General features: G+C 57.6%; 3 protein-coding genes across 9 annotated transcripts; 1 reads left to right on the top strand and 2 right to left on the bottom strand.

The window, feature by feature from the left end:
* Positions 1-187: 187 nt before the first annotated feature.
* SYNGR4 (synaptogyrin 4) lies at positions 188-9931 on the bottom strand. 5 transcript variants are annotated; one of them, XM_007506789.3, is made up of 5 exons: positions 9618-9931; positions 8397-8552; positions 1158-1395; positions 675-814; positions 188-472 (listed from the first exon to the last, which is right to left on the bottom strand). In XM_007506789.3, exons 2-5 carry the CDS (start codon positions 8487-8489, stop codon positions 254-256), a joined length of 690 nt encoding a protein of 229 aa, XP_007506851.1. In that variant the 5' UTR covers positions 8490-8552; positions 9618-9931; the 3' UTR covers positions 188-253. The 5 variants fall into 5 exon arrangements, with proteins under 5 accessions (XP_007506851.1, XP_007506853.1, XP_007506849.1 ...); XM_007506791.2 differs by having other exon boundaries at positions 8281-8552; positions 9618-9928; XM_007506787.1 differs by lacking the exon at positions 9618-9931 and adding an exon at positions 8747-9611.
* A 14-nt stretch (positions 9932-9945) lies between these two features.
* On the top strand, positions 9946-17750 carry TMEM143 (transmembrane protein 143). Its single transcript, XM_056796693.1, has 8 exons — positions 9946-10088; positions 10408-10691; positions 11091-11195; positions 11358-11552; positions 14051-14181; positions 14731-15010; positions 16763-16943; positions 17034-17750. Exons 2-8 carry the CDS (start codon positions 10461-10463, stop codon positions 17237-17239), a joined length of 1329 nt encoding a protein of 442 aa, XP_056652671.1. The 5' UTR covers positions 9946-10088; positions 10408-10460; the 3' UTR covers positions 17240-17750.
* EMP3 (epithelial membrane protein 3) lies at positions 17684-20207 on the bottom strand. Of its 3 annotated transcripts, none has more exons than XM_056796700.1 (5): positions 19638-20207; positions 18937-19026; positions 18659-18764; positions 18367-18507; positions 17684-18299 (listed from the first exon to the last, which is right to left on the bottom strand). In XM_056796700.1, exons 1-5 carry the CDS (start codon positions 20085-20087, stop codon positions 18130-18132), a joined length of 957 nt encoding a protein of 318 aa, XP_056652678.1. In that variant the 5' UTR covers positions 20088-20207; the 3' UTR covers positions 17684-18129. The 3 variants fall into 3 exon arrangements, with proteins under 3 accessions (XP_056652678.1, XP_056652677.1, XP_056652679.1); XM_056796699.1 differs by having other exon boundaries at positions 18937-19092; positions 19638-19829; XM_056796701.1 differs by having other exon boundaries at positions 18937-19072; positions 19638-19829.
* Positions 20208-21175: the final 968 nt, after the last annotated feature.

The following is a 21175-nucleotide window of genomic DNA, read 5'->3' as shown; positions in this document are numbered from 1 at the left end:
TGAATGTCCGTGGTCGAGGCCAGGAGCCAGGGAGGAGGGCATCGAGGCCCCCCGAGCCCCGGCAGCTCTCCCCCGGCCACACGGCTACTTGGCCACCCCGAGAAGGGGCCCCCTCCCCCCCCCCTGCCTCGGTGGGGCGGTCGCCGGCGGCGGGCCGAGGGGTGGACGAGACATGGGCAGGCTCGGATGTTCACACACCTCCGTGGGAGGAAGAGAAGGTCTCTTTAATAACTGAGGGGATCTGGAGAGGGCCTCAGTTGTCATTCATCATAGCAAGGCGGGCGGCTTTGGGGGTGCTGGGGTACGGGGGCGGGATGGAGCCCGGGTAGCCCAGGCTGTTGGGGCCAATGGTGGTGGTGGTGGGGCCCGAAGAGAGGGTGGTCAGGGCGACGCCGCCCTCGTCCAGGGAGCGCTTGTAGGGGATGGGCGAGTCACTGCGGAGGTCCCGGAGGGCCAAGAAGGCCAGGGCCATCTGTGGGGAGGCAACGGTGCGGCGGGTCAGCGGGCGGCCGGGAAGGGACCGGCCCCGGCCCGCCCCGGCTCTTCCCGCTAGTCTTTCGGGCCGGGCAGAGTCCGACAGCGTCTAAGCTCCGTGTCTCTCCCCAACCCAGCCGCCCGGACTTTGACCTCCTCCCCGGCTGGGCCCGCCTGCTGCCTGGCCCTCCCCGGCTCACCCAGGTGGGAATGGAGAAGAAGGAGAAGGCGATGGCCGTCTTGGCGCTGTTGCTGCCCAGGAGGTAGTGGCGAGGGGGCGAGTGCTGCCACTGGTTGGCCAGGAAGCAGAAACCCACGAACCAGACGCCAACCCAGATGACTGCGGCAGAGGAGAGGGGTGGGTCAGGACCCTTCCCAGAGGAGGCGGCGGGGGGCTGGGAGGGGGCTTCCCGGATCACTGTGGCTCGGTCTCAAGGAGCCCCGAAAGGAGGAAAGGGGGTACGTGAGACCAGCCCCAGCTCGTGATGGGGTCCAACCCGACGGCCGGCCTCGAGCACTCCCTGGCCGCCTCCCCAGCCCTGCTCCTCCTGACCCGGCCGGGCCTGAGGAAGGTGGTGCGAGGCCCAGAGCAGAGGCCTTCTGTTAGGAGGCAGAGAGAGCCCAAGGGCAGCCCAGGCTGTCTGCCTGCCCCCGGGCCGAGGGGGAGCCCCGGAAGCCCCTACCGGAGAGCGAGAAATCCAGCAGCAAAACGGTGGTCTTGATGCGAGTGCTGGTGATCCGGGACGCCAGAGCATCCAGCGTGATGAAGAGCAGGCAGAGGAGGAAGGCCAGGAGGCCCGCGGCCACCGCAAAACTGCAGGCCACTCCGTTGTCGTTGAGCACGCAGTGCAGCTGCGACGAGCTGGGCAGGTTCTGGTAGCCGTCCGTCAGCAGCGTGGCAAAGACGATGAGCGAGAACATCTGAGGGCGACAGCGCAGGGTGAGGCCCCAGCCCTCCCCCGGCCCCCCTCCTGTTCATTCTCTCCCCAGCCCCTTCCCGAGCTCCCCAGGAGCCCATCGGACCTCCCCCAAGACGCGGGCTTGGGCAAGTCCTAGCCGGGTTCTCCAACGATCCCGCCAGCCAGCGGGGGAGGCTTCCCTTCTCCGGTAAAGAGCGGCCCCACCGCCGTGCCTGAACCTCAGAGCACGTCTGGGGAGGCCCGTCTGAGGTCAGCCAGCCAGGCCAGGGCTCATCGGCCCTCTCACGCCCTCCCGCAGCCCCTCCCCACCTCCCCGGCCAGCCAAGGGACACAAGGCAGAAGAGGGGAGCCCGCTGACTTGGCCAGGGTCACGCAGTTAGGAAGTAGCAGAGGCCCCACTTGAACCCAGGACAGTCTCCAGACGGGTCTCTCCATCTGCCGTGCCCCACTAGCTGCCTCTCTGATCATCCTTCTCTGCTCCTCTGGGGTTCCACCGCGCCGGTCCGTCTCCTGGCTCTTCTCCGCCCAAGACGCTCCATCTCCCCGGCAGGCTCTTCCTCGTGGCCTCTGGCTTCCCTCGGGCAGCATCTTCAAATCCAGCCTCAGACGCCAACTAGCTGTGGGACCCCGAGCGAGTCACGGACCTTCTGTCCTCAGCTAGAAGTGGGGGCGGCCAGGGTGCAATGAGATGGCTGTAAGGAGTTGAGCGCATGCCCGGCATGCAAGAGGCTCTTCCTAAGCGCTCCTTCCCCTTCCCGGCTGCCCCCAGGCGCTCCCCGGCCCCCACCCCGGGCTCTCTAAACCATGGAGGGAGGCGAGGGCGCACCGTGCCCGGAGGCTGCTGGGAGGGACACTGGTGGGATGGAGCAGCAGCAACAGGCCGAGGACGGGACGTTGGGGGGGGCATCGATGCCGTTTTGGATATGCCCAGTTTAAGCTGGTGAGGAGAGCCGGGAGGCCAGGCGGGAGCAGGAAGGAGGAATGGGCCGGACTAACGTGGTTTGGCCAGCAAGTGGTGGCCGTCCCCTCGGAGACCGAAGTTTCCGCCGAATGACGGGTGAGGAGCAGAGGGGGGAGGGGGAACGGCGGCACCCCTGCAGCCGGCAAGCTCGGGCAGCTTCGACCCAAAGGAGAGGACACGAGAGCCCGGGGCCGGAGCCATGGGCGTATTTGCAGGGCAGAGATTAGAGAAGACAAGGACCCATCGCACAGGCGGGGCGGTCCGCTGCAGAAGAGCACGTGAAATGGGATCGCTCAGGCACGCGGGGCCTGTGGTCCTCCGTCCAGGAGACGCGACGAGGCGAAGGGCCTCTGCGCGAGGAGGCGGGGAAGAGGGGACCAGAGGGAGCTCTCTGCAAATAGCCTCACTTCTTTCAGTGAAAGCAAGCAAGCAGGGGCTGCGCGGTGGGGCAGGGGATACAGTCCTGGGCTTGGAGTCAGGAAGATCTGAGTCCAAATCCAGCTTTAGGCACTGGCTGTGTGACCCTGGGCAAGTCACTTAACCCGGTTTGCTTTTTTTAAAAAGCATCGCTATGTATATAGTATAGATAGCATGCATACACACGTGTACACACACACTCACTAAGCTAGTGGAATCTGCTCGCAGTTCTGAATTGTTCCACGTCCCACCCAGCCCGAACCCCGGCAGCGTCTCTGGGCATTCCTCTCGAAACTGCCCCTGGCCCTGCCTTCCAAGGCCTCCAAGCCCGGAGCTCTCCTCGCTTGTTCCCTTCCCCTTCCCCAGACTAAGGGGGATGCCCGGGGAGGTCCTGGTTGTGGGCGGGCCTGAAGGAGGAGACCCCAAGACTGTCACCCTGTGCCGCGTGAGATGACACAAGTCATGTCATCCCTCTGAGCCTCAGTGTTCCTTCCTGCAGGATGAGGACGGCCTCCTGGGGGGCACGTCTCAGGCCTCAGGAACTGGGAGACCCCCTGAGGGCAGGAATTGGGGCGTTATTCTCTGTAACCCAGTGATTGCCACAGAGGACCTGACCCACAGTCGAGGTCTAATACACGCCGTGGAACTGAGTGGACTGAGAACTGCCCTGAAATCCCTCCAAAATAGGCCCCTGCATTATTAGCCCAGCCTTCTGGGGGCCACCAAGTTCCCGTTTCCGCCTCTCAAGCCAGGCTGCCGGTCCCTCCACTGCTTGGGGGCTGTGAGCCATGGAGCCTTCTCCACTCCAGGCCCAACCGCCCCAGCTCACTCTCGCTTCACCAGGCAGCAGGCAGCAGACAGCAGGCACCCAGGCACCAGGCACTTAGGCACCAGGCAGCCAGACAGCCAGGCAGCCAGGTACTAGGCATCCGGACCAGGCCTCGGGCCCTGGCAGTGTCCCTCCCAGATGGGGTGTGGCCTGGCCGAAGCAGGCTGCTTCCTGGGGTCAATGTCTCTCTGGAGGTGATGGCAGCAGTGGCGGCAGCAGCAGTTAGGCACCTTGGATTTCTGGCCACCCTTTACAAGGCTTCCCATCAGCCCATGGGGAGTCTGTTAGCAGTCACCTGACCTTAGGACTCTCTTTGGCAATGGCAGTGCCTGGCTTACAGTTGGCCTCTCTACCTCACCTGAGGTATGTCGGAGGCCACAATTGAACCCAGGACCTCTCATCTCCAGGCCTGGCCCTCAACCCACTGCACCACCTAGCCATCTCTCCTTCCATATCTGTATTGCTACTGCTTTAAGCATTTTCCCCAGTTCTTCATTCTTTTCAGTTCCCATGATCCTCTGCTCTTCCCGGTCTACACAGAGGCAGCCATTCCCTTGTGGGGACTGGATGCTAGTGATGCCTGTGCGAGTGTGAGCTCTGTGGAGGCAGCTGGAGGCTCAGTGGATAGAGAGCCAGAGTCAGAATCAGGATGTCCTGGGATCAAATCTGGCCTCAGACACTTCCCAGCTATGTGACCCAGGACAAGTCACTTCACCCCCATTGCCTAGCCCTTACCCCTCTTCTGCCTTGGAACCGATACCCAGAAGTGATTCTAAGAGGGAAGGTGAGGGTTTAAAATGTCCTTCACCTTTACTCTGCCTAAGTCCACTCTTTGTGCCACCCAGGACTTCCAATCCCTGTATCCCTCAGCTCTCTCCCAGGTCATCCCACTTGCCCAGCCTACACCTTTCCGGATCATGTTCTATGAAAATCTCTTCCCAGTCTTGACTCTTGGGTGAACCATTTTGATTCTACATCATCGTCCATTCTTAAATCCCTGACCAGAAACTGAAGCAAGCTCATCTCCCCGGGGCCAGTCCTATTCCCATCCTACTCCCCACAGCAGCTGTTTCAAACCTTTTCTTTCTTCAAGCACTGAAAAAATGGAGGCCATTCCCAGAGAGCTCCCTCTGTTTCCCTCCTCATTCCATAGTCCTCTGACATCATCCCCCATCTCCTTCTTCGCTCCCTTCTCGGATGATGAGGTAACCCTTCTCTTTGCCAAGGCCAGCTCCTGTCTATTTACTCTTGATTTCTTCCCTGACCATCTTCTCCAGAGGACTGCTCCCCCATCAGCCCCCCTCTCTCAATTATCTTCCATCTCTCCCTGTCTGCTGGCTCCTTCCCTGCTGTCTACAAAGATGCCCAAGTCTCACCTATCCTTAAATATCTCACTGGATCTTGCCATGCCCGCCAGCTATTGTCCTATATTAGCTCAACTCCCATAAAAAGCTTCCTTTTGCTTGCTTCTAAACCTTCTGCAAGCTGGTTTCTGATCCCATTATTCAGCTCCTAACTGGGCCTCTCCAGAGTTAGCAATTGCCAAATCTAATGGCTTCTTCGTGATCCAAGGCCTTCCGACTCTTCTGCAGTCTCTGGCACTATTGACTGCCTCCTCTTCCTGATACTCTTTCTTCTCTCTAGGTTCTCTTCCTGCCAGGCTGACTGCCCCCTTTCAGTCTCCTGGACTGGATCTTCCTCCATGCCACACCCATGAGCTCTGGGGTCCTCCCCATCCTGCCCTGGCCCTTTCTCTCTTTTGTCTCCATACTCTCTCACTTAGTAATCTCATCAACTCCCAAAGGTTCAATTATCATCTCTAAGCAGATGATTCCCAGTTAGTTCTCTTTCCTTGTCTACCAGTCTCTCTCTGGACCTCCAAACCCAATCACCAACTGCAGACTGGATAGTCAGTGGGTATCTGCCACTCAACACATCCAAAATAGGGCTCCTGGATTTCTCTTCCAACCTCTCTTCTGAAATTCCCCCTTACTGCAATTAGCATCCTTCCAGTAATCCTGCTTCAGAACCTCATGGCATCCTCTTCTTTCCAGACATATCCAGTCAGTAGCCAAAAGGAGTCACTTCTTTCTCTTCAGCACTTCTTGCATCCATGCCTTATTCTCAGTGACATAGCCACCATTCAAATTCAGTTCTGGTCAGGTCTCATCTGAATTACTGCAATAGCCTTTTATGGGTCTTTCTCTATTCCAATCCTTAGTGGTAAAGGGATTTGACTAAAGTTTGGGGAGGACCAAGGTACCCCCTCTCCCAACTCTCCCCTTTGTTCCTGTTAGCTCCTCCATCAAATACCAAGTCTTTGGCATTGAAATCTCATCACAACCTGGCCCTTCCTACCATTCCCATCTTCTTGTATTCTTCTCCAGGCCATACTGGCTTACTCACGTTTCTTTGCATGCAACCCTCCATCTCCTGTCTCTATGTCTGGATTGTTCCTTTTCCATTTTGGGAGTCCCAGGCTTCTTCAAAGACTTAGCTCTAGGGCCATCTTCTTCAGGAGGCCTGGCCTGGTCCCCTCAGCTTCTAGGGCTCTGTCCTCTTCCAGCTGCTCTGTATTTATCACTTGGGTATGTTCTGATTTCCACATTCTCTTGGAGGTTTTGATTATTACCTTCCTCAGTGGACTGGAACCTCCTTTAGGGCAAGGGTTCTTTTTGGTTTTGTGCTTTCCTTGTATTTGCCATGCTTAGCATGGCACCTGACACATACAAGTCCTTACTAAATGCTTGTAAAGGTTGAGTATTCATCCCTGTCCAATTTCATGTGATTGCATTTGGCTGTAGAGATCTCTGGGAATCCCATCATCCAAAGTGTTGATTATCCCTTCTTTCTTTGTGCTAGATAAGCATGTTCTCTATGGCATTATTGGTACTTTTAGAGATATGTAGGGGACAGCTCAGCAGCTCAGTGGATTGAGAGCCAAGCCCAGAAAAGGGAGGTCCTGGACTCAAATCTGGCCTCAGAAACTTCTTAGCAGTGTGACCCTGGGCAAGTCACTTCTCCCCCATTGCCTAGCCCTTGTCGATCTTCTGAGAACCAATTCATAATATTGATTCTAAGCTGGAAGGTGAGGGTTAAATTTAAAAAAGAGAAAGAGAAAGAGAGAGGCATGTAAAATAACATGGAGCCAAGCATAGGTTTCTGAGATACCTAGCAAAGACCTCTTTTAAAGTTGTCCTCAAGCTCTTAATGCCTGCTGTTTGGGTTTAGGCAGTTCTAAATCCTCCGAAAGTAGTCATGCAGCCTTTGAGTTTAGAGACTCAGTTGCTTCATCACTGAGCCTATATTTTTCCCTCTTGTCCACAATAGAGTAGGTGAGGCTTTGTCGAATGCTTGGCTTAGATCTGGGTAAACTACATTTACAGCATTCCTCTGATCTACCAACCAGTCTAGTAATCCTGACAGAAAAGGAAATAAAGTTAGTCTGGCACTAACTGCCTTTTTTTTCTTTTTTAACCCTTACCTTCTGCCTTAGAATCTCAATCCACTGAGCTACCCAACTGCCCCCTTAACTGCTCTTGATGAAGACACACACACACACATCACACACACACACACACACACACATAGGTTCTTAGTGATGCTTCCTTTTGTGCAGAGAAATAAAAACTCCCATTTTTGGGTTCATATAGCTTCTCTAAAGCCTGGTAAAGCAGGTAGAACAACCAGCAGGTGGCATTTAAAGTGCCTGCTCTGAAAGATAGGACATTAATGCATTGCTCCTGGAGTTGTGAATGGATCCAGTCATTCTGGAGGGCAATTTGGAACTGCCCAAAGGGCGCTAAAAGACTGTCTGCCCTTTGATCCAGCCATAGCACTGCTGGGTTTGTACTCCAAAGAGATTATAAGGAAAAAGACTTGTACAAGAATATTCATAGCTGCACTCTTTGTGGTGGCCAAAAATTGGAAAATGAGGGGATGCCCTTCAATTGGGGAATGGCTGAATTGTGGTATATGTTGGTGATGGAATTGTGCTTAAAGGAATAATAAAGTGGAGGAATTCCATGGAGACTGGAATGACCTCCAGGAATTGATGCAGAATGAAAGGAGCAGAACCAGGAGAACAATGTACAGAGACTGATACACTGTAGGAAGATCAAATGTAATGGACTTCTCCATTAGTGGCAATGCAGTGACCCTGAACAACTTGGAGGGATCTATGAGAAAGAACATTATCCGCATTCAGAGGAAGAACTGTGGGAGTAGAAACACAGAAGAAAAACAACTGCTTGAATACATGGGTCGAGGGGATATGGCTGGGGAGGTAGACTCTAAATGAACATCCTAGTGCAAACATCAACAACATGGAGATAGGTTCTGATCAAGGACACGTGTAATATCCAGTGGAATTGCGCATCACCTACTAGAAGGGGAGGGGGAGGCGAGGGAGGGATAGAATATGACTCATGTAACCAAGGAATAATGTTCTAAATTGACTAAATTTTAAAAATTAAAAAATAAAGTGCCTGCTCTGTGCCTAAATCTCTGCTAAGTGGTGGGAGACAGAAAGGGAGGCTGATGAGGAAACTGAACTGAAGTGACTGGCCCACAGTAGCAGCACAGTTAGTAATGCTTGAATGGAAGGGAGGGATGGTCCCTTGAAGGTGAAGTTCAGGAAGCCAGGCCCAAGGCACCTGGTGAAGATTTAGTAAACCTGCCTTGTTGCGCAGAAATGGAAGGGAGTTCCATCTGCCTCATTACTGCTGAAGAGACCTGAAGCATCTCCAGCCAGGTGAGGGTAATGTTAGGCCAGGGATGGGGATGGGGGCCTCACCCCAGCGAAGATTCGAGATAGAGTCTTCGGCCTCTTCACAAACTGGACCATCTCACTATCGGCCAGAATGTGGAGGCTCTCAGGAAGATACATGTTGGGCCTTCTCCTCTTTGGGCCGTACTGGTCTACCCTTCAATCCGATTCAGATGATCTCCCCTGAGGGGCAAAGAGAAAAGGAGGAAAGGTCAGAATGGGAGGAGTGGGGAGCTTTGGAGGTGGAAGAGAAGGAGGAAGGAGCATAGGGAGAGGGGAAGAAGGGCCATGGCCCATTGAAAGACTGCACTAGCTCAAAATGGAGGCCAAGCACCCCCAGAATTGGAAAAGATTTTTTTAGGAGGGGGAGTACCCACCACAGAATTCAGGGTGTCTCTTCAGAATGGGGTCTTCCCCCACAGAAATGAGTAGGTAGCTTTTTGAAATAAGGACTTTCCCTTCAGAATGGTGGTCTACCCTTCTCAAGTGGAGACTTAGTTCAGAAGGAGCGTCTTCACTTCAGAACTGGGGACTCTCTTCCTTAGAAATAGGGGATGCTATCTCACTCAGGTGAGGGTGTCACCTGAGGGTTCTCTCTAAAACAAGTTTTCCCTTCAGAATCAAATGATCTTTCTTCAGAATGGGGTGGGGGGGTGCCTCGTTTCTGGTTCAGAACTGGGGAAACTCTGCTTGGGGATGAGGGCTCTTTCTTATATTGATGGCTCAATCCTCAAAATTGGAATCTCTTCCAGAAAAATATGGGAATCTCCTTAGGATATTAGGCTTGTCTTTCAGAATGATGAGGTCTCTCTCAGAACTTTGGAGACCTCTCATCAGGAAATGAGAGGTGTTATTTGAAAGAATTTCCTCAGAAAATGTGGGTCTCTACTTCAGAACTGGGGGACCCCTCTGAGAATTGCAGTCTTCCCTCAGAATCAGGGCAATGGCTCGCCTTAGAAAAGGGGTCTTCCTCTCAGATTTGGGGAGATTTCCTATTAAAGTGGGAGATGGTGTACCCTTGGAATGAGGGGGTCTCATGGAGGGGGGGAGTGCCTCAAGAATTGAAGTTTCTCCCTTAGAATGGGGGGAATTTTCTCAGGAAATAGGAATTCACTCCCTGGGAGAGAGGTGTCTCCCCTGAAATGGGAGGGGAATCTCCTCAGGAAATGGGGAGGTTCTCCCCCTCACCTTCCCTTTCGCCCCTCCCTCCCGACCTCCCTGCCCCCCCAGCTTTCTCCCCGGACCCGCCTTTTTCCCGCCTTTTCCTCTCCGCGCGTCGAAAGCCTATTGGTCGAAAGGAAGCACCGCCCCCTGCACTGCCCCCTTCTCTGAGGGCTGCGGGGCGGGGCCTCGGAAGCCGTTGGCCTTGGGCGTGCGCGAGCTCCGCCATCTCACGCGCCAGCGCCTCTGAATCATCCTCAGTCATTAGCGCATGCGTCCCGCAACCGCACCTCACCTATGTTATCCCCCCCCTTCCCCCCCAGGGAAGTCCCTAGAGGGAATAGTCTGTGCTCACTCCCTAGAATGACCTCGCTCGTCATCCACCCTCCCCCGGCTCCATGTCGGCGCATGCGCAAGCCAGAGCGCCACCTAAAGGGAAACTGCACCACCCCACCCCGAGTGCGCATGCGTCTTCCCGCCAATGAAGTACCACCAGGAGGCCCGGTTGCTGGCCCTGCGCATGTGCACCAGGCTCAATGACAACCAAACCTTTCTAAGGTGAGGGAGGAAGAAAAGCTTTCTGTGGCGGGGGGGTGCCCCCTTATTGCAGGGTTTTGGGGGGTCCTCGGGTTCCTAGGACGCATTCAGACCCTTCATCCCGGAAAGAGCTTTCCCGGCTTCCTCGCCCAAAGGGCGTGCTGTAGGGGGACAAAGTGTGGTCCAGCTTGTGACCTTTGACTCCTAGCCTCTGACCTTATGCCCTCTGTGGGGCAGGACGCGGGCTGGGCCCGGGGCTGACCCTAGGGCCGAGGGGGAGGCCGTGGGAAGGGCGCCCGTGCTCTGTGGTTCCATTTGAGTCTCTACTTTTGCCATGTAGCGCCGGCCCTGTGGTCCTCCCCCCGCCCCCACCGCAGGGAGCTGGCACTCAGCATGCTCCGGGCAGCCCGGGCAGCCTGGGGGGCCGGGTGGTGGGGCTGCCCCCGGCCCCCACTGAGGCCCTGGTCCTCCGAGGCTGCTTCCCGGCCCCACTCCTCCCTGATCATCAAGATGGGGGAATATCGGAAGATGTGGAATCCCACGGAACCCCGGAACTGGGCCCAGCAGTATCAAGAGCGCTTCATCCCCTTCTCCAAGGACCAGCTGCTGCAGCTCCTCCTTCAGGTTATCTGGGGAACTACAACTCCCAGCAGCCCCTGGGGCAATCAAAGCCCCCATCCCTCCCTGGCCCAGAGAAGCTGCTCCCGGACCTTGCTGGGAGTTGTAGTTTCCACCAAACACCAGAATTGGTTCAGCAGACGCCCCCTTGCAGTTTAGTTCACAGCTGGGAGGGGCGAGGTGCTGGAGCAAACTAAAATTTCAGGGGGTTCTGGGGACTTTGGGGCGCTGAAGTGACTGCCCCAAGGGATGCTGGGAGTTGTAGTTTCCAACTTTCTGGGTACCTGCCAGGGAACCACAGCTCCCTGGAGCCCCTCCCACCTCCCCCATGCCCCTTATTTCCCAGCTATCCTGGTAGAAGAGGTCTCCCAGCAGCGACAACAATGTCCAGTTTTCCCTTCTCAGGAGTTTCACTCCAGCTCTTCTGCCAAAGCTGCACTTCTGGAGTTTGCATCCCAGGTTGACTTAAGCATTCTGTATCAGTATAACCGCATCCTAACCCAGCTGCAGGTGAGGACTCCCGAGTGGACAGGAGAGCATGACGGCTGGGCTTCCCGGACTGTCAGGAGTGACCTGGGATGCCACAGGGGAGGAGGCTCTGAATGGTAGCCGTACAGGGTCAGCCCCGTCCTGCAAGCTGGCCCTAGCCTGAGTCTCTCCCCCCTTTCCCAGGCGCTGTATGACCCCATCAATCCAGACCGGGAAAATCTGGATAAGCCCTCCCTCTCGGATCCCCAGCGCCTGGCCAAAGAGCAGGAGGTTCTCAGGGCCCTGGAGCCGCTGCTGGATCAGGCGAACTTCTCCCCGCTGTCGGAGGATGCCCTGGCCTACGCCCTTGTTGTCCACCATCCACAGGATGAGGTTCAGGTAGCAGCCCCTCCCACCCTTGTTCTGCACCTGGGTCTCTGGAGAAGGAACTTCTGCTAGGGAAGAGGAGCCCCGAGGCAGTCCGGCAGCTGGCAGTTTTTAAGTCCCTTCTATGTCCCACACCCCGCCGATGCGAAGACCCAAATGCTCGCACTCCATTTGGGGGTGACACCACGTCCCAGAAGATAAAGTTCAGAATCTCTGCCGAGCAGATGTAACAGCAGCAGGAATTAGCGTCTGTCAGGGTTCAAAAAGTCTCCTGTCGGAAGTGGTGCCTGAGCTGAGCTTGAAGGAAATGAAAGATTCTTTGAGGTGAAGAGGAGTTCATGGTAGGCAGGAGGGACCCCCTGGGCCAAGACAGGGAGGCCCCCTTGGCTGGAACAGAGTGTGTGAAAGAGCCCCCCACGGGCCGCCTGCCAGAGGCACTCCGCTAAGGGGAGGATTTGTACTTGATCCTCGAGCATTAGGGAGTCATTGAAATCTGTAGAGCAGGGGAGTAATGTGGTCAGAGCTGGAGCCACGGTGTGAGCATGTTTTAGAGAGGGCAGAGACCGGATTCAGGGAGATGGATTAGAAGTCTATTGCAGTCAAAATAAACAAATATGTTTTAAAAGCAACCTATTGCTGTCATTAACCCCCATTGCCTAGCCCTTACCATTCTTCTGCCTTGGAACCAATACTTAGTGTTGATTCTAAGGTGGAAAGGGGGTCAGGGTTGTGGAATGTGGAAAGAAGGAAGGAAGGAAGGAAGGAAGGAAGGAAGGAAGGAAGGAAGGAAGGAAGGAAGGAAGGGAGGGAGGAAGGGAGGGAGGAAGGAAGGAAGGAAGGGAGGGAGGGAGGGAGGAAGGAAGGGAGGAAGGAAGGAAGGGAGGGAGGAAGGAAGGGAGGAAGGAAGGAAGGAAGGGAGGGAGGAAGGAAGGAAGGAAGGAAGGAAGGAAGGAAGGAAGGAAGGAAGGAAGGAAAGGAAGGAAGCAGGGAGGGAGGGAAGGAAGGAAGGAAGGGAGGACAGAAGGAAGGAAGGAAGGAAGGAAGGAAGGAAAGAAGGAAGGGAGGGAGGGAGGAAGGAAGGGAAGAAGGAAGGAAGGAAGGAAGGAAGGAAGGAAGGAAGGAAGGAAGGAAGGAAGGAAGGGAGGGAGGACAGAAGGAAGGAAGGAAGGGAGGGAGGGAGGGAGGGAGGAAGGGAGGGAGGACGGAAGGAAGGAAGGAAGGAAAGGAAGGAAGCAGGGAGGGAAGGAAGGAAGCAGGGAAGGAAGGAAGGAAGGAAGGGAAGGAGGAAGGAAGGAAGGGAAGGAGGGAGGAAGGAAGGGAGGAAGGAAGGAAGGAGTGAGTGAGTCAATCTACTGCAATCACCCAACTAAGGAATCAGAGGACCAGAGCTGGAGTGCTGACCAGGGGCTGGAGGTGAGAGTGGTGGAGGAAGAAAGGGTGAGATCTGGCCCTCAGTGGACTCTGTGTCAGTGGACGAGGGTCTGGGGCCCTCAGAAGAGGTAGGGAAAGTAGGAAGAGGGATGGCTCTGGGGCAGGAGGAAGATACGTTTGGCCGGGGACCTCTGAGTTTGAGTTGCCTGTGAGACATCCCATTGGAGATGTCCAAGAGGCAGTAGACATGGTGGGACTGGAGCTCAGCAAGGGCTGGATGTTGCGGCTTTCCCATCTGTGTTGAGATTGAACCCATTGGGAGCCTCCGAGATGTTCCAGAAAGTAGAGAGAGAAGGAATCCCAAGACAGCCTGGGTAACACTGACCCAAGATGGATGGGGGACACCAGTGACGATTTAGCAAAGGGAGGAGGGAGGAGTGATGCCCATGCTAGGGTAGCTCGGTGGCACAGTGGAGAGAGTGCCAGGCCTGGAGTCAGGAAGGCCCGAGTTCAAATCCAGCCTCAGCGCCTTGCTAGCTGTATGTCCCTGGGCTCCTCTGCAACATCTCCCATGTCGCTTTTCTGGCCAGGCAGCCCAGATGGGGTGGGGGTCAGGAGCTAGGGAGAAGGGTGCTTCAGGGATCAGAAGGAGCACCCAGACAGGTAAAAGGAGAGAGTCACACAGATCCTCAGAGGAGGGATTAGCCCCTCGCAGACAGCATCACATACCTCCCCAAGAGTGAAGCCGGGAACCGTCTGGGGGGGCGAGGAGGCCCAACCACGTTACGGCGGGTGAGAAGTGAGAGAGGAGGGAAAGTGAGGCACGAAGCCCAAACGTGCTCGGAGCTCGAGCCAGAAATGGAAGAGACACGCGAGGCCTGTTCGAGGGGCTGGGGAGGCCTGGGCCTCGGGGAAGGAGCCCATAGGGAGGGCGGCATGCGGGCAGTTGGGATATTGAAGCTCTCTGAAGGGTGGCCGTGGCAGGGAGGGGGCGCGGGAGTGGTTGGCCTCCCCTCTCACCGTGGAGCGAGGCCTTTGGGGAAAGCCCAGCCGCTCCCGGCCCTCGTCGTGGGGGGCTGGCGAGGGGGCCACACTCCGTGCGCCTGTGCCCTCTACACGCCGGCCCCTTCTGCCCGCAGGTAACCATCAACCTGGACCAGTATGATTATATGCAGTTCTGGGCCCTGGGCCAGCGAGTAGGGCGGCTCCCCCGCAAGTCCATGGTGGGCTCCGAACGGGGCTTCTTTACCAAGTCGCCTCCTGCAGAGCGGTGAGCACGAGAGCCACCGTTGGGGCTCGGGGTGGGGAGCAGCCGGAGCTCGAGCCCCGGGGTCGGGGTGGGGGAGCAGAAGCGGCCCCAGAGAGGCCCACCCAGACTAGGAGAGAGAGGAAGAAGGGGCATTCCGGCCCAGGGTCAGGCCAGCTGCCTCAGAGAATCTCTAGTTCGATCCCCTCGTTTTACAGAAGAGCAGACCGAGGCCCAGAAATGGCCAGGGATCTGGCCAGGGCCACACAGCAAGCCTAGAGCTCCAGAGTCCTCAGAGATGCTCGAGCCCAACCCCCTCATTTTTCTGGGGGGGAGCAGAGGTCCAGGGAAGTCACTTACCTAAGGTCACCCAGGTAGTAACTAACAGCTGGGATCAGTCCTGAACTCAGAGCGAGAAGGGATGGTAGCCCGGCAGGTTCCCCCTTGGTTTTCCAGGAGGCCCAGGGAGGTTGAAGGTCTTGAGCTGCCTGCCCGGTCTTGCTTTCTGGGAGTGGGAGAGGGGAGGTGCTTGTCAGTGCTGGGGGAACTCCTGACTGTGCCCTTTGGGCTCAGGCGTTATTTTAAGCGGGTGGTGGTGGCTGCCCGCACGAAGCGGGGTCACCTGGTGCTGAAGAGCTTCAAAGACACCCCCCTGGAGGGGCTGGAGCAGCTACTCCCAGTGGTGAAGGTGCGGACACCCACCCTGCAGCGGGCCCTGCTCAACGTGACCCTCCTGATCTCGGGCCTGATATTCTTCGTCAATGTGGGCATGGTGCTCCTCTCCGCTCTCAAGGTGGCCACCTCCCTGTTCCTGCTGTTCTTTGCCGTCTTCATGGCCCGCCGTGCTTCCAAGGTAAGCCCCGTGCCAAGCTCCCAGCCCCGTCTCCCCAGGCCACCTCTGCCACCAATCAGCTGGGGGTGTGGGGTGGCTACAAACAAAGCCTTTCCCGACTTGAGCCTCAGCTTCCTATCTGGAAAAGGAGAATGTTGAGCTCGGTGATCTCTAAGAGCTGCCTCAGTTTACTCATCTGTAAAATGAGAGTTGAATTTGATGGTATGATCTCTGCCCTGGTGGTCTTAGAGTCGTCATGGCCCAACAGATGAGGGAATGGGATTGGAATGTGTTGTCTTTAGATCTTCTGGAACCCAGGAATTCGTTCCTCAGTGGTAGAGTTAGCGGGGCCTTGGAGGTCATCTGGCCCAACCACTGTTTTTATGCTTAAGGAGACTAGGGCTGAGTCCTAGAGCTAGGGAGCAGGAGACGGAGGGCTGAGCCCAGGGCCTCGGGAGCCCGCCTTCATCATCATGGACATGGTGTCCCTGTCTCCCTCAAGGCTGCCACCTTGTGTTGAATGAATGGGTGAATAGGCAGGTGAAATGGATGGATGAATGGATGGGTGAATGGGAGGGTGAATGGGTGGGTGAATGGGTGGGTGAAATAGGTGGGTGAATGGGTGGGTGAAATAGGTGGGTGAATGGGTGGGTGAAATAGGTGGGTGAATGGGTGGGTGAAATGGATGGGCGAAATGGATGGGTGAATGGGTGGGTGAATGGGTGGGTGAAATGGATGGATGAATGGGTGGGTGAAATGGGTGGGTGAATGGGAGGGTGAATGGGTGGGTGAAATAGGTGGGTGAATGGGAGGGTGAATGGGTGGGTGAAATGGATGGATGAATGGGTGGGCGAAATAGGTGGGTGAAATGGATGGGTGAATGGTGAATGGGTGGGTGAATGGATGGATTAATGGGTGGGTGAAATGGGTGGGTGAAATGGATGGTCGAAATAGGTGGGTGAAATGGATGGGTGAATGGGAGGGTGAATGGGTGGGTGAAATGGATGGGCGAAATAGGTGGGTGAAATGGATGGGTGAATGGGTGGGTGAAATGGATGGGCGAAATAGGTGGGTGAATGGGTGGGTGAAATGGATGGGCGAGATAGGTGGGTGAAATGGATGGGTGAATGGGTGGGTGAATGGGTGGGTGAATGGTGAATGGGTGGGTGAAATGGATGGGTGAATGGGTGGGTGAATGGATGGATGAATAGGTGGGTGAAATGGATGGGCGAAATAGGTGGGTGAAATGGATGGGTGAATGGGTGGGTGAATGGTGAATGGGTGGGTGAAATGGATGGGTGAATGGGTGGGTGAATGGATGGATGAATAGGTGGGTGAAATGGATGGGTGAATGGGTGGGTGAATGGTGAATGGGTGGGTGAATGGGAGGGTGAAATGGGTAGGTGAATGGGAGGGTGAATGGATGGATGAATGGGTGGGTGAAATAGGTGGGTGAAATGGATGGGTGAATGGATGGATGAATGGTGAATGGATGGATGAATGGGAGGGTGAAATGGGTAGGTGAATGGGAGGGTGAATGGGTGGGTGAAATGGGTGGGTAAATGGGAGAGTGAATGGGAGGGTGAAAGGAGTGGGTGAACAGATGGGCTCCATCAAGGTTCCTGGCATTCCGAGTCTGCTTGGAGTAGCCTGAGCTCTAGGAGGGGCTTCTCGGCCTTCTAGAAACCAGTGAATGCTTGTTGGAATGAATGAATGAATGAGTGGATGCACTGGACAGTACTCCCACTGGGTCCCTCCTGCCTCCCCACCCAGATGTTTGGCCAGAAGCGAAATCTCCAGGCCCTGGAGCTGGCCCACATGCTCTACTTCCGGAGCACGTCCAACAATTCGGAGCTGATCACGGCCCTGGTGCTGCGGGCCCAGGAGGAGCACGCCAAGGAAGTGCTGCTGGCCCACAGCTTCATGTCACGGAGGGAGCATGGGCCTCCCCAGGGTAAGTGGCTCCCCACTCCCTGGACGCCCAGGCCGGGCCTCCACGGCCCTCGGGCTCACCCCCTGCCCTCTGGCTCCTTCCTTCCCCTAGAGAACGCTAGGTGGCTGCAGCGCTCGGTAGAGACCTGGCTCCTAGCCCGCACAGGCTGCGAAGTGACCTTCAACGGGGCCCGGGCCCTCAGCCACCTGGAAGCCCTGCCCCGCAACATGCCCCCTGGCCCACCAGCCAATCTGGGCAAAAGCCTCAGGCCCTTCCAGCCTGCCCAGCCTCCCGACATCCAGCCAAGCAGAGAATGAGCCGCCTCGCTGGCCTCCGGGATGGCCGTGACTCCGAGCCAAAGGCTCCCCTCTTCCCCGGGGATGAAGAGGGGCCGTGGCCCTGGCACAGCCCGGGGCCCCTTCTCCCTGCTGCCGCTGGCCTCTTGGGGAGGGAACTGCCCACAGCTTGTGGGCCTGTGCCAGCGCCACCATCTTCCCCAGACTGATACCCACGTCTGCCGCGCTACCTCTGACTCCATCCTGCCCCACGTGCACTCCGGATGTGCCCATCTGCCCAGCTCCCCAAAGAATAAACTGTTTACACCCCTCTAGGGGAAGGGCCCGGAGCCTCGGTGGGCAGGCGGGGTGCCTGGGGGCCACCAAGCCCTCCTGGCTCCCCTTCGCCCAGGACTGCGGCCACAGGAAGGACCACCGACGAGGAAAGCCTGCTGGGGTGGGGGGCCTCGCAATGATCATGGGAGCCGCGGTTTAGACAAAGTTTACTCAGAGGTTACAAAGCGCTTTAACTGATTAGATCTCCTGTATCGGACTGCGTTATGTCTCATTGCGCTGGAGGTCCAGAGCGAGTCTGGGCTGGGCTTGGGGCGGCGCCGCCAGGCTCCCTCCGAGCCACTGGAGCAGGGCCCGGGGGCAGCCACGTGCCTGAGGCCGGGTGGCCAGGACGGAGCCCCTCGCCCTGGCACCTTCCCCATGTCTCCAGGGAGGGGTGGCCCACCGAGGCAAACGGGTCAAGAGACTTGCTCGGGGCCCTTGCTAGATCTGAACCAAGGCCTTGACTCCTGGCCCAGCCCAACGGTCCGGGTACGGGGCGGGAAGCGCAGGGCAGGAGGGCCAGGCTGGAAGAGAGCAGAGGGAAAGAGGAGCCGGAGCCCGAGGGGCGAGCGGGCCGGGCGGCTGGGCGGCCCGGCTCACTCTCGCTTCCTCAGGTGGATGTAGATGAGGCCGCTGGCCAGCGCCAGGGGAAAGGCCACCCAGGCGAGGGCGAAGCAGTAGCCGAAGGAGCCCCCCGAGGGCCGGGCCTGGTGAATCTCCTGGACGTGCATGGCGTAGATGAGGGCCCCGCTGAACACGGACAGGCCTGGGAGGGAGAGGAGGGCGTCAGGGCGGCCCCGGCCGGCCCCGCCGCCCCCCGGCCCGTCACTCACTGGTGCAGAACTGGCACAGGCCGGTGGCGTAGAAGAGGCCCCCCCGCCTCATGGTGTACAGCTGGAACATGAAGAGCATGAAGGACAGGCAGCAGAAGATGAGCGACAGCACCATGAGGGCCTGGACGGCCTTCAGCCAGCCTGCAGGGAAGACAGCCCGCCCCGGGGCGAGAATCAGTGCTGCCGAGGCCCCCTCGAACCCGGGACCTCCCCATCCAGCGGGCCCCGCCCCGCCCAGCGCACCCCCAGAACCGAAGCGGGCCGATGGCTGGGGGGGGGGGGGCGCCCTCACCATCTTCACTGACGCTTCTGCATTCCCAGACCTCCGACTGGTTCAGGGATGCCACACATTCCTTCCAAAGGTTCAGCGAGTGATTCCCGGGGAGGATCCACCAGGACTGGGTGCAGAAAGGATCCCCAAGAGGAGGCGGGTTGGGGGGGCCGACGGGCGGCTCCCGCTCCCTGCCTCCCTCTAGGCCGCCCAGGCCGGTGCCCCCTGCCCTGCCCTGCCTGCCCGCAGGGGCCTCAATAAATGTTTCCTGCTGGAACCTGCTGGCTCCGGGGTCTCACCTTGTCCAGGGTGGCCACGAAGAGGAGGATGAGGATGAGGATGTGCAAGGCAGAGACGACCAGCAGCAGCAGGGACATGGCGCTCTGAGTCTGCGGGAGGGCGAGGGCGGGGGGCACACGTGGGGACCGGGGAAACCTGGGGGGAAGCCCTGGGCTCTGGGGAAGGCGGGCAGCGGGGTGAGCTGGGGCTGGACGGGACCTTCCCCAGGCACAGGCTCCAAAGCTGCCCCTCCTAGTTCCTCCCCTGATTCCCGGCCTCAGAGCTGGGGTGGGGCACAGCCCCCGGCCCACACCTCCACTCGGCTCTCTTCCGCTCCTCTCCTGCCCCGGTGGGGGTCAGTGAGTCACGGTGACTCACCCCCTTCTCTCCCCCCAGAGAGAAGCAGCCCCGCCCAGTGGGGATCCCGGGAGACCGACCGAGGCAGGGAAGCCCAGTGCCCGGAGGGAGGGAGGGAGTTCACTGGAGAGACACCTGGGCCCCTGGGGAGAACTGGCCAGCCAGCTGCAGAAGCGGGGAGATGGGGAGCCCTGGGGTCTCTGGTCCAGGAAGGGCAGCCCAGAAGCCCGATGCCCAGAGGATGGAGGCGGGCAGACAGCTGGGGTGTCCCGCAGGACGGCCTCCACCCCTGCCCCAGGGCCCTCAGTGGGTCCCAAGGAATGTGGCCTCTGCCCCCAGCCCCCCCTCCCCTCCCCACACCTACTGAGTGTCGGGGCCTCTCGCCCTCTCTTTGGCCAGGTAGAAGGTGCTTGAAGGCAGATGGGGTCTTGGCAGTCTCGAGGGCGCCTTCCTCTCTCCACCCAGTCCAAATAACGGGAGCACTTACCCAGCGCAGCCAGAGGAAGTCTGAGCGAAAGCCCGCTCCCCCTTCTGGCCTCCCTGCCCCGCCCTGCTCTCTCCCTCCTTCCCTCCACCCCCTGTCCGGCCCCCGCCTTCTTCCCTCCTCTCCCTGCTTCCCTCCCTTCTTCCTTCCTCCTCTGAAGACCCACTCCCTAGTCTGCCTGGGCCAAAGCTCTCTCCCTCTCCCTCTGCCCGCGTCTCTGTCTGGGTATCTCTCCTCTGCCTCCCGGATATCTACTCTTACTCTCCTTTTACTTAGGAGCAGGAAAAGCCTGGGAGGGCCCCCAGCTTCCATGGAATCACACACCCTCATCTAAAGTCTGCTGTTTTTGCCTCTCTCTTCTGGTTCCATTTCTAGCTCTCCTTCCTTCTCTCTTCTCCTCTCTGATTTCTCTTTCCCTTTCTCCCCCTCTCTCCTCTGTCTCTTCCCCTCTCTGTCTCTGCCTCTCCCTCTCTCCTCTTTCTGTCTCTCTTCCCCTCTCTGTCTCTGTCTCTCCCTCTCTCCTCTTGTCTCTCTTCCCCTCTCTGTCTCTGCCTCCCCCTCTCTCCTCTGTCTCTTCCCCTCTCTGTCTCTGCCTCCCCCTCTCTCCTCTGTCCCTTCCCCTCTCTGTCTCTGTCTCCTCTTTCTGTCTCTCTTCCCCTCTCTGTCTCTGTCTCTCCCTCTCTCCTCTTTCTGTCTCTCTTCCCCTCTCTGTCTCTCCCTCTCTCCTCTTTCTGTCTCTCTTCCTCTCTCTCCTCTTTCTGTCTCTCTTCCCCTCTCTGTCTCTGTCTCTCTCCTCTTTCTGTCTCTCTTCCCCTCTCTGTCTCTGTCTCTCCCTCTCTCCTCTTTCTGTCTCTCTTCCCCTCTCTGTCTCTCCCTCTCTCCTCTTTCTGTCTCTCTTCCTCTCTCTCCTCTTTCTGTCTCTCTTCCCCTCTTTGTCTCTGTCTCTCCCTCTCTCCTCTTTCTGTCTCTCTTCCCCTCTCTGTCTCTCCCTCTCTCCTCTTTCTGTCTCTCTTCCCCTCTCTGTCTCTGTCTCTCCCTCTCTCCTCTTTCTGTCTCTCTTCCCCTCTTTGTCTCTGTCTCTCCCTCTCTCCTCTTTCTGTCTCTCTTCCCCTCTCTGTCTCTCCCTCTCTTCTCTTTCTGTCTCTCTTCCCCTCTCTGTCTCTGTCTCTAACCCCTCTCTGTCTCTGTCTCTCCCTCTCTCCTCTTGTCTCTCTTCCCCTCTCTGTCTCTGTCTCTCCCTCTCTCCTCCCTGTGTCTTTCCCTCTCCATTTTCTCTCCACTCTCTCCCTCTCGTTGTCTATGCGTTGCTCTCTCTCATCATTCCTTTGCCTCCTCCAGATGTGTGTCTTGGGCTTTCTCTGCCCCAAGCCTCTGAGCCCAGGCCCTGGAAGGTAGCTGGAAAGCAGAGTGGTGGGGCC

Source organism: Monodelphis domestica, chromosome 4 (assembly GCF_027887165.1).
Source record: "Monodelphis domestica isolate mMonDom1 chromosome 4, mMonDom1.pri, whole genome shotgun sequence".
NCBI classification, from domain to species: Eukaryota; Metazoa; Chordata; class Mammalia; order Didelphimorphia; family Didelphidae; genus Monodelphis; species Monodelphis domestica.
Note: the sequence above shows the minus strand (reverse complement) of the source record. Positions and strands in the feature narration are given on the sequence as shown.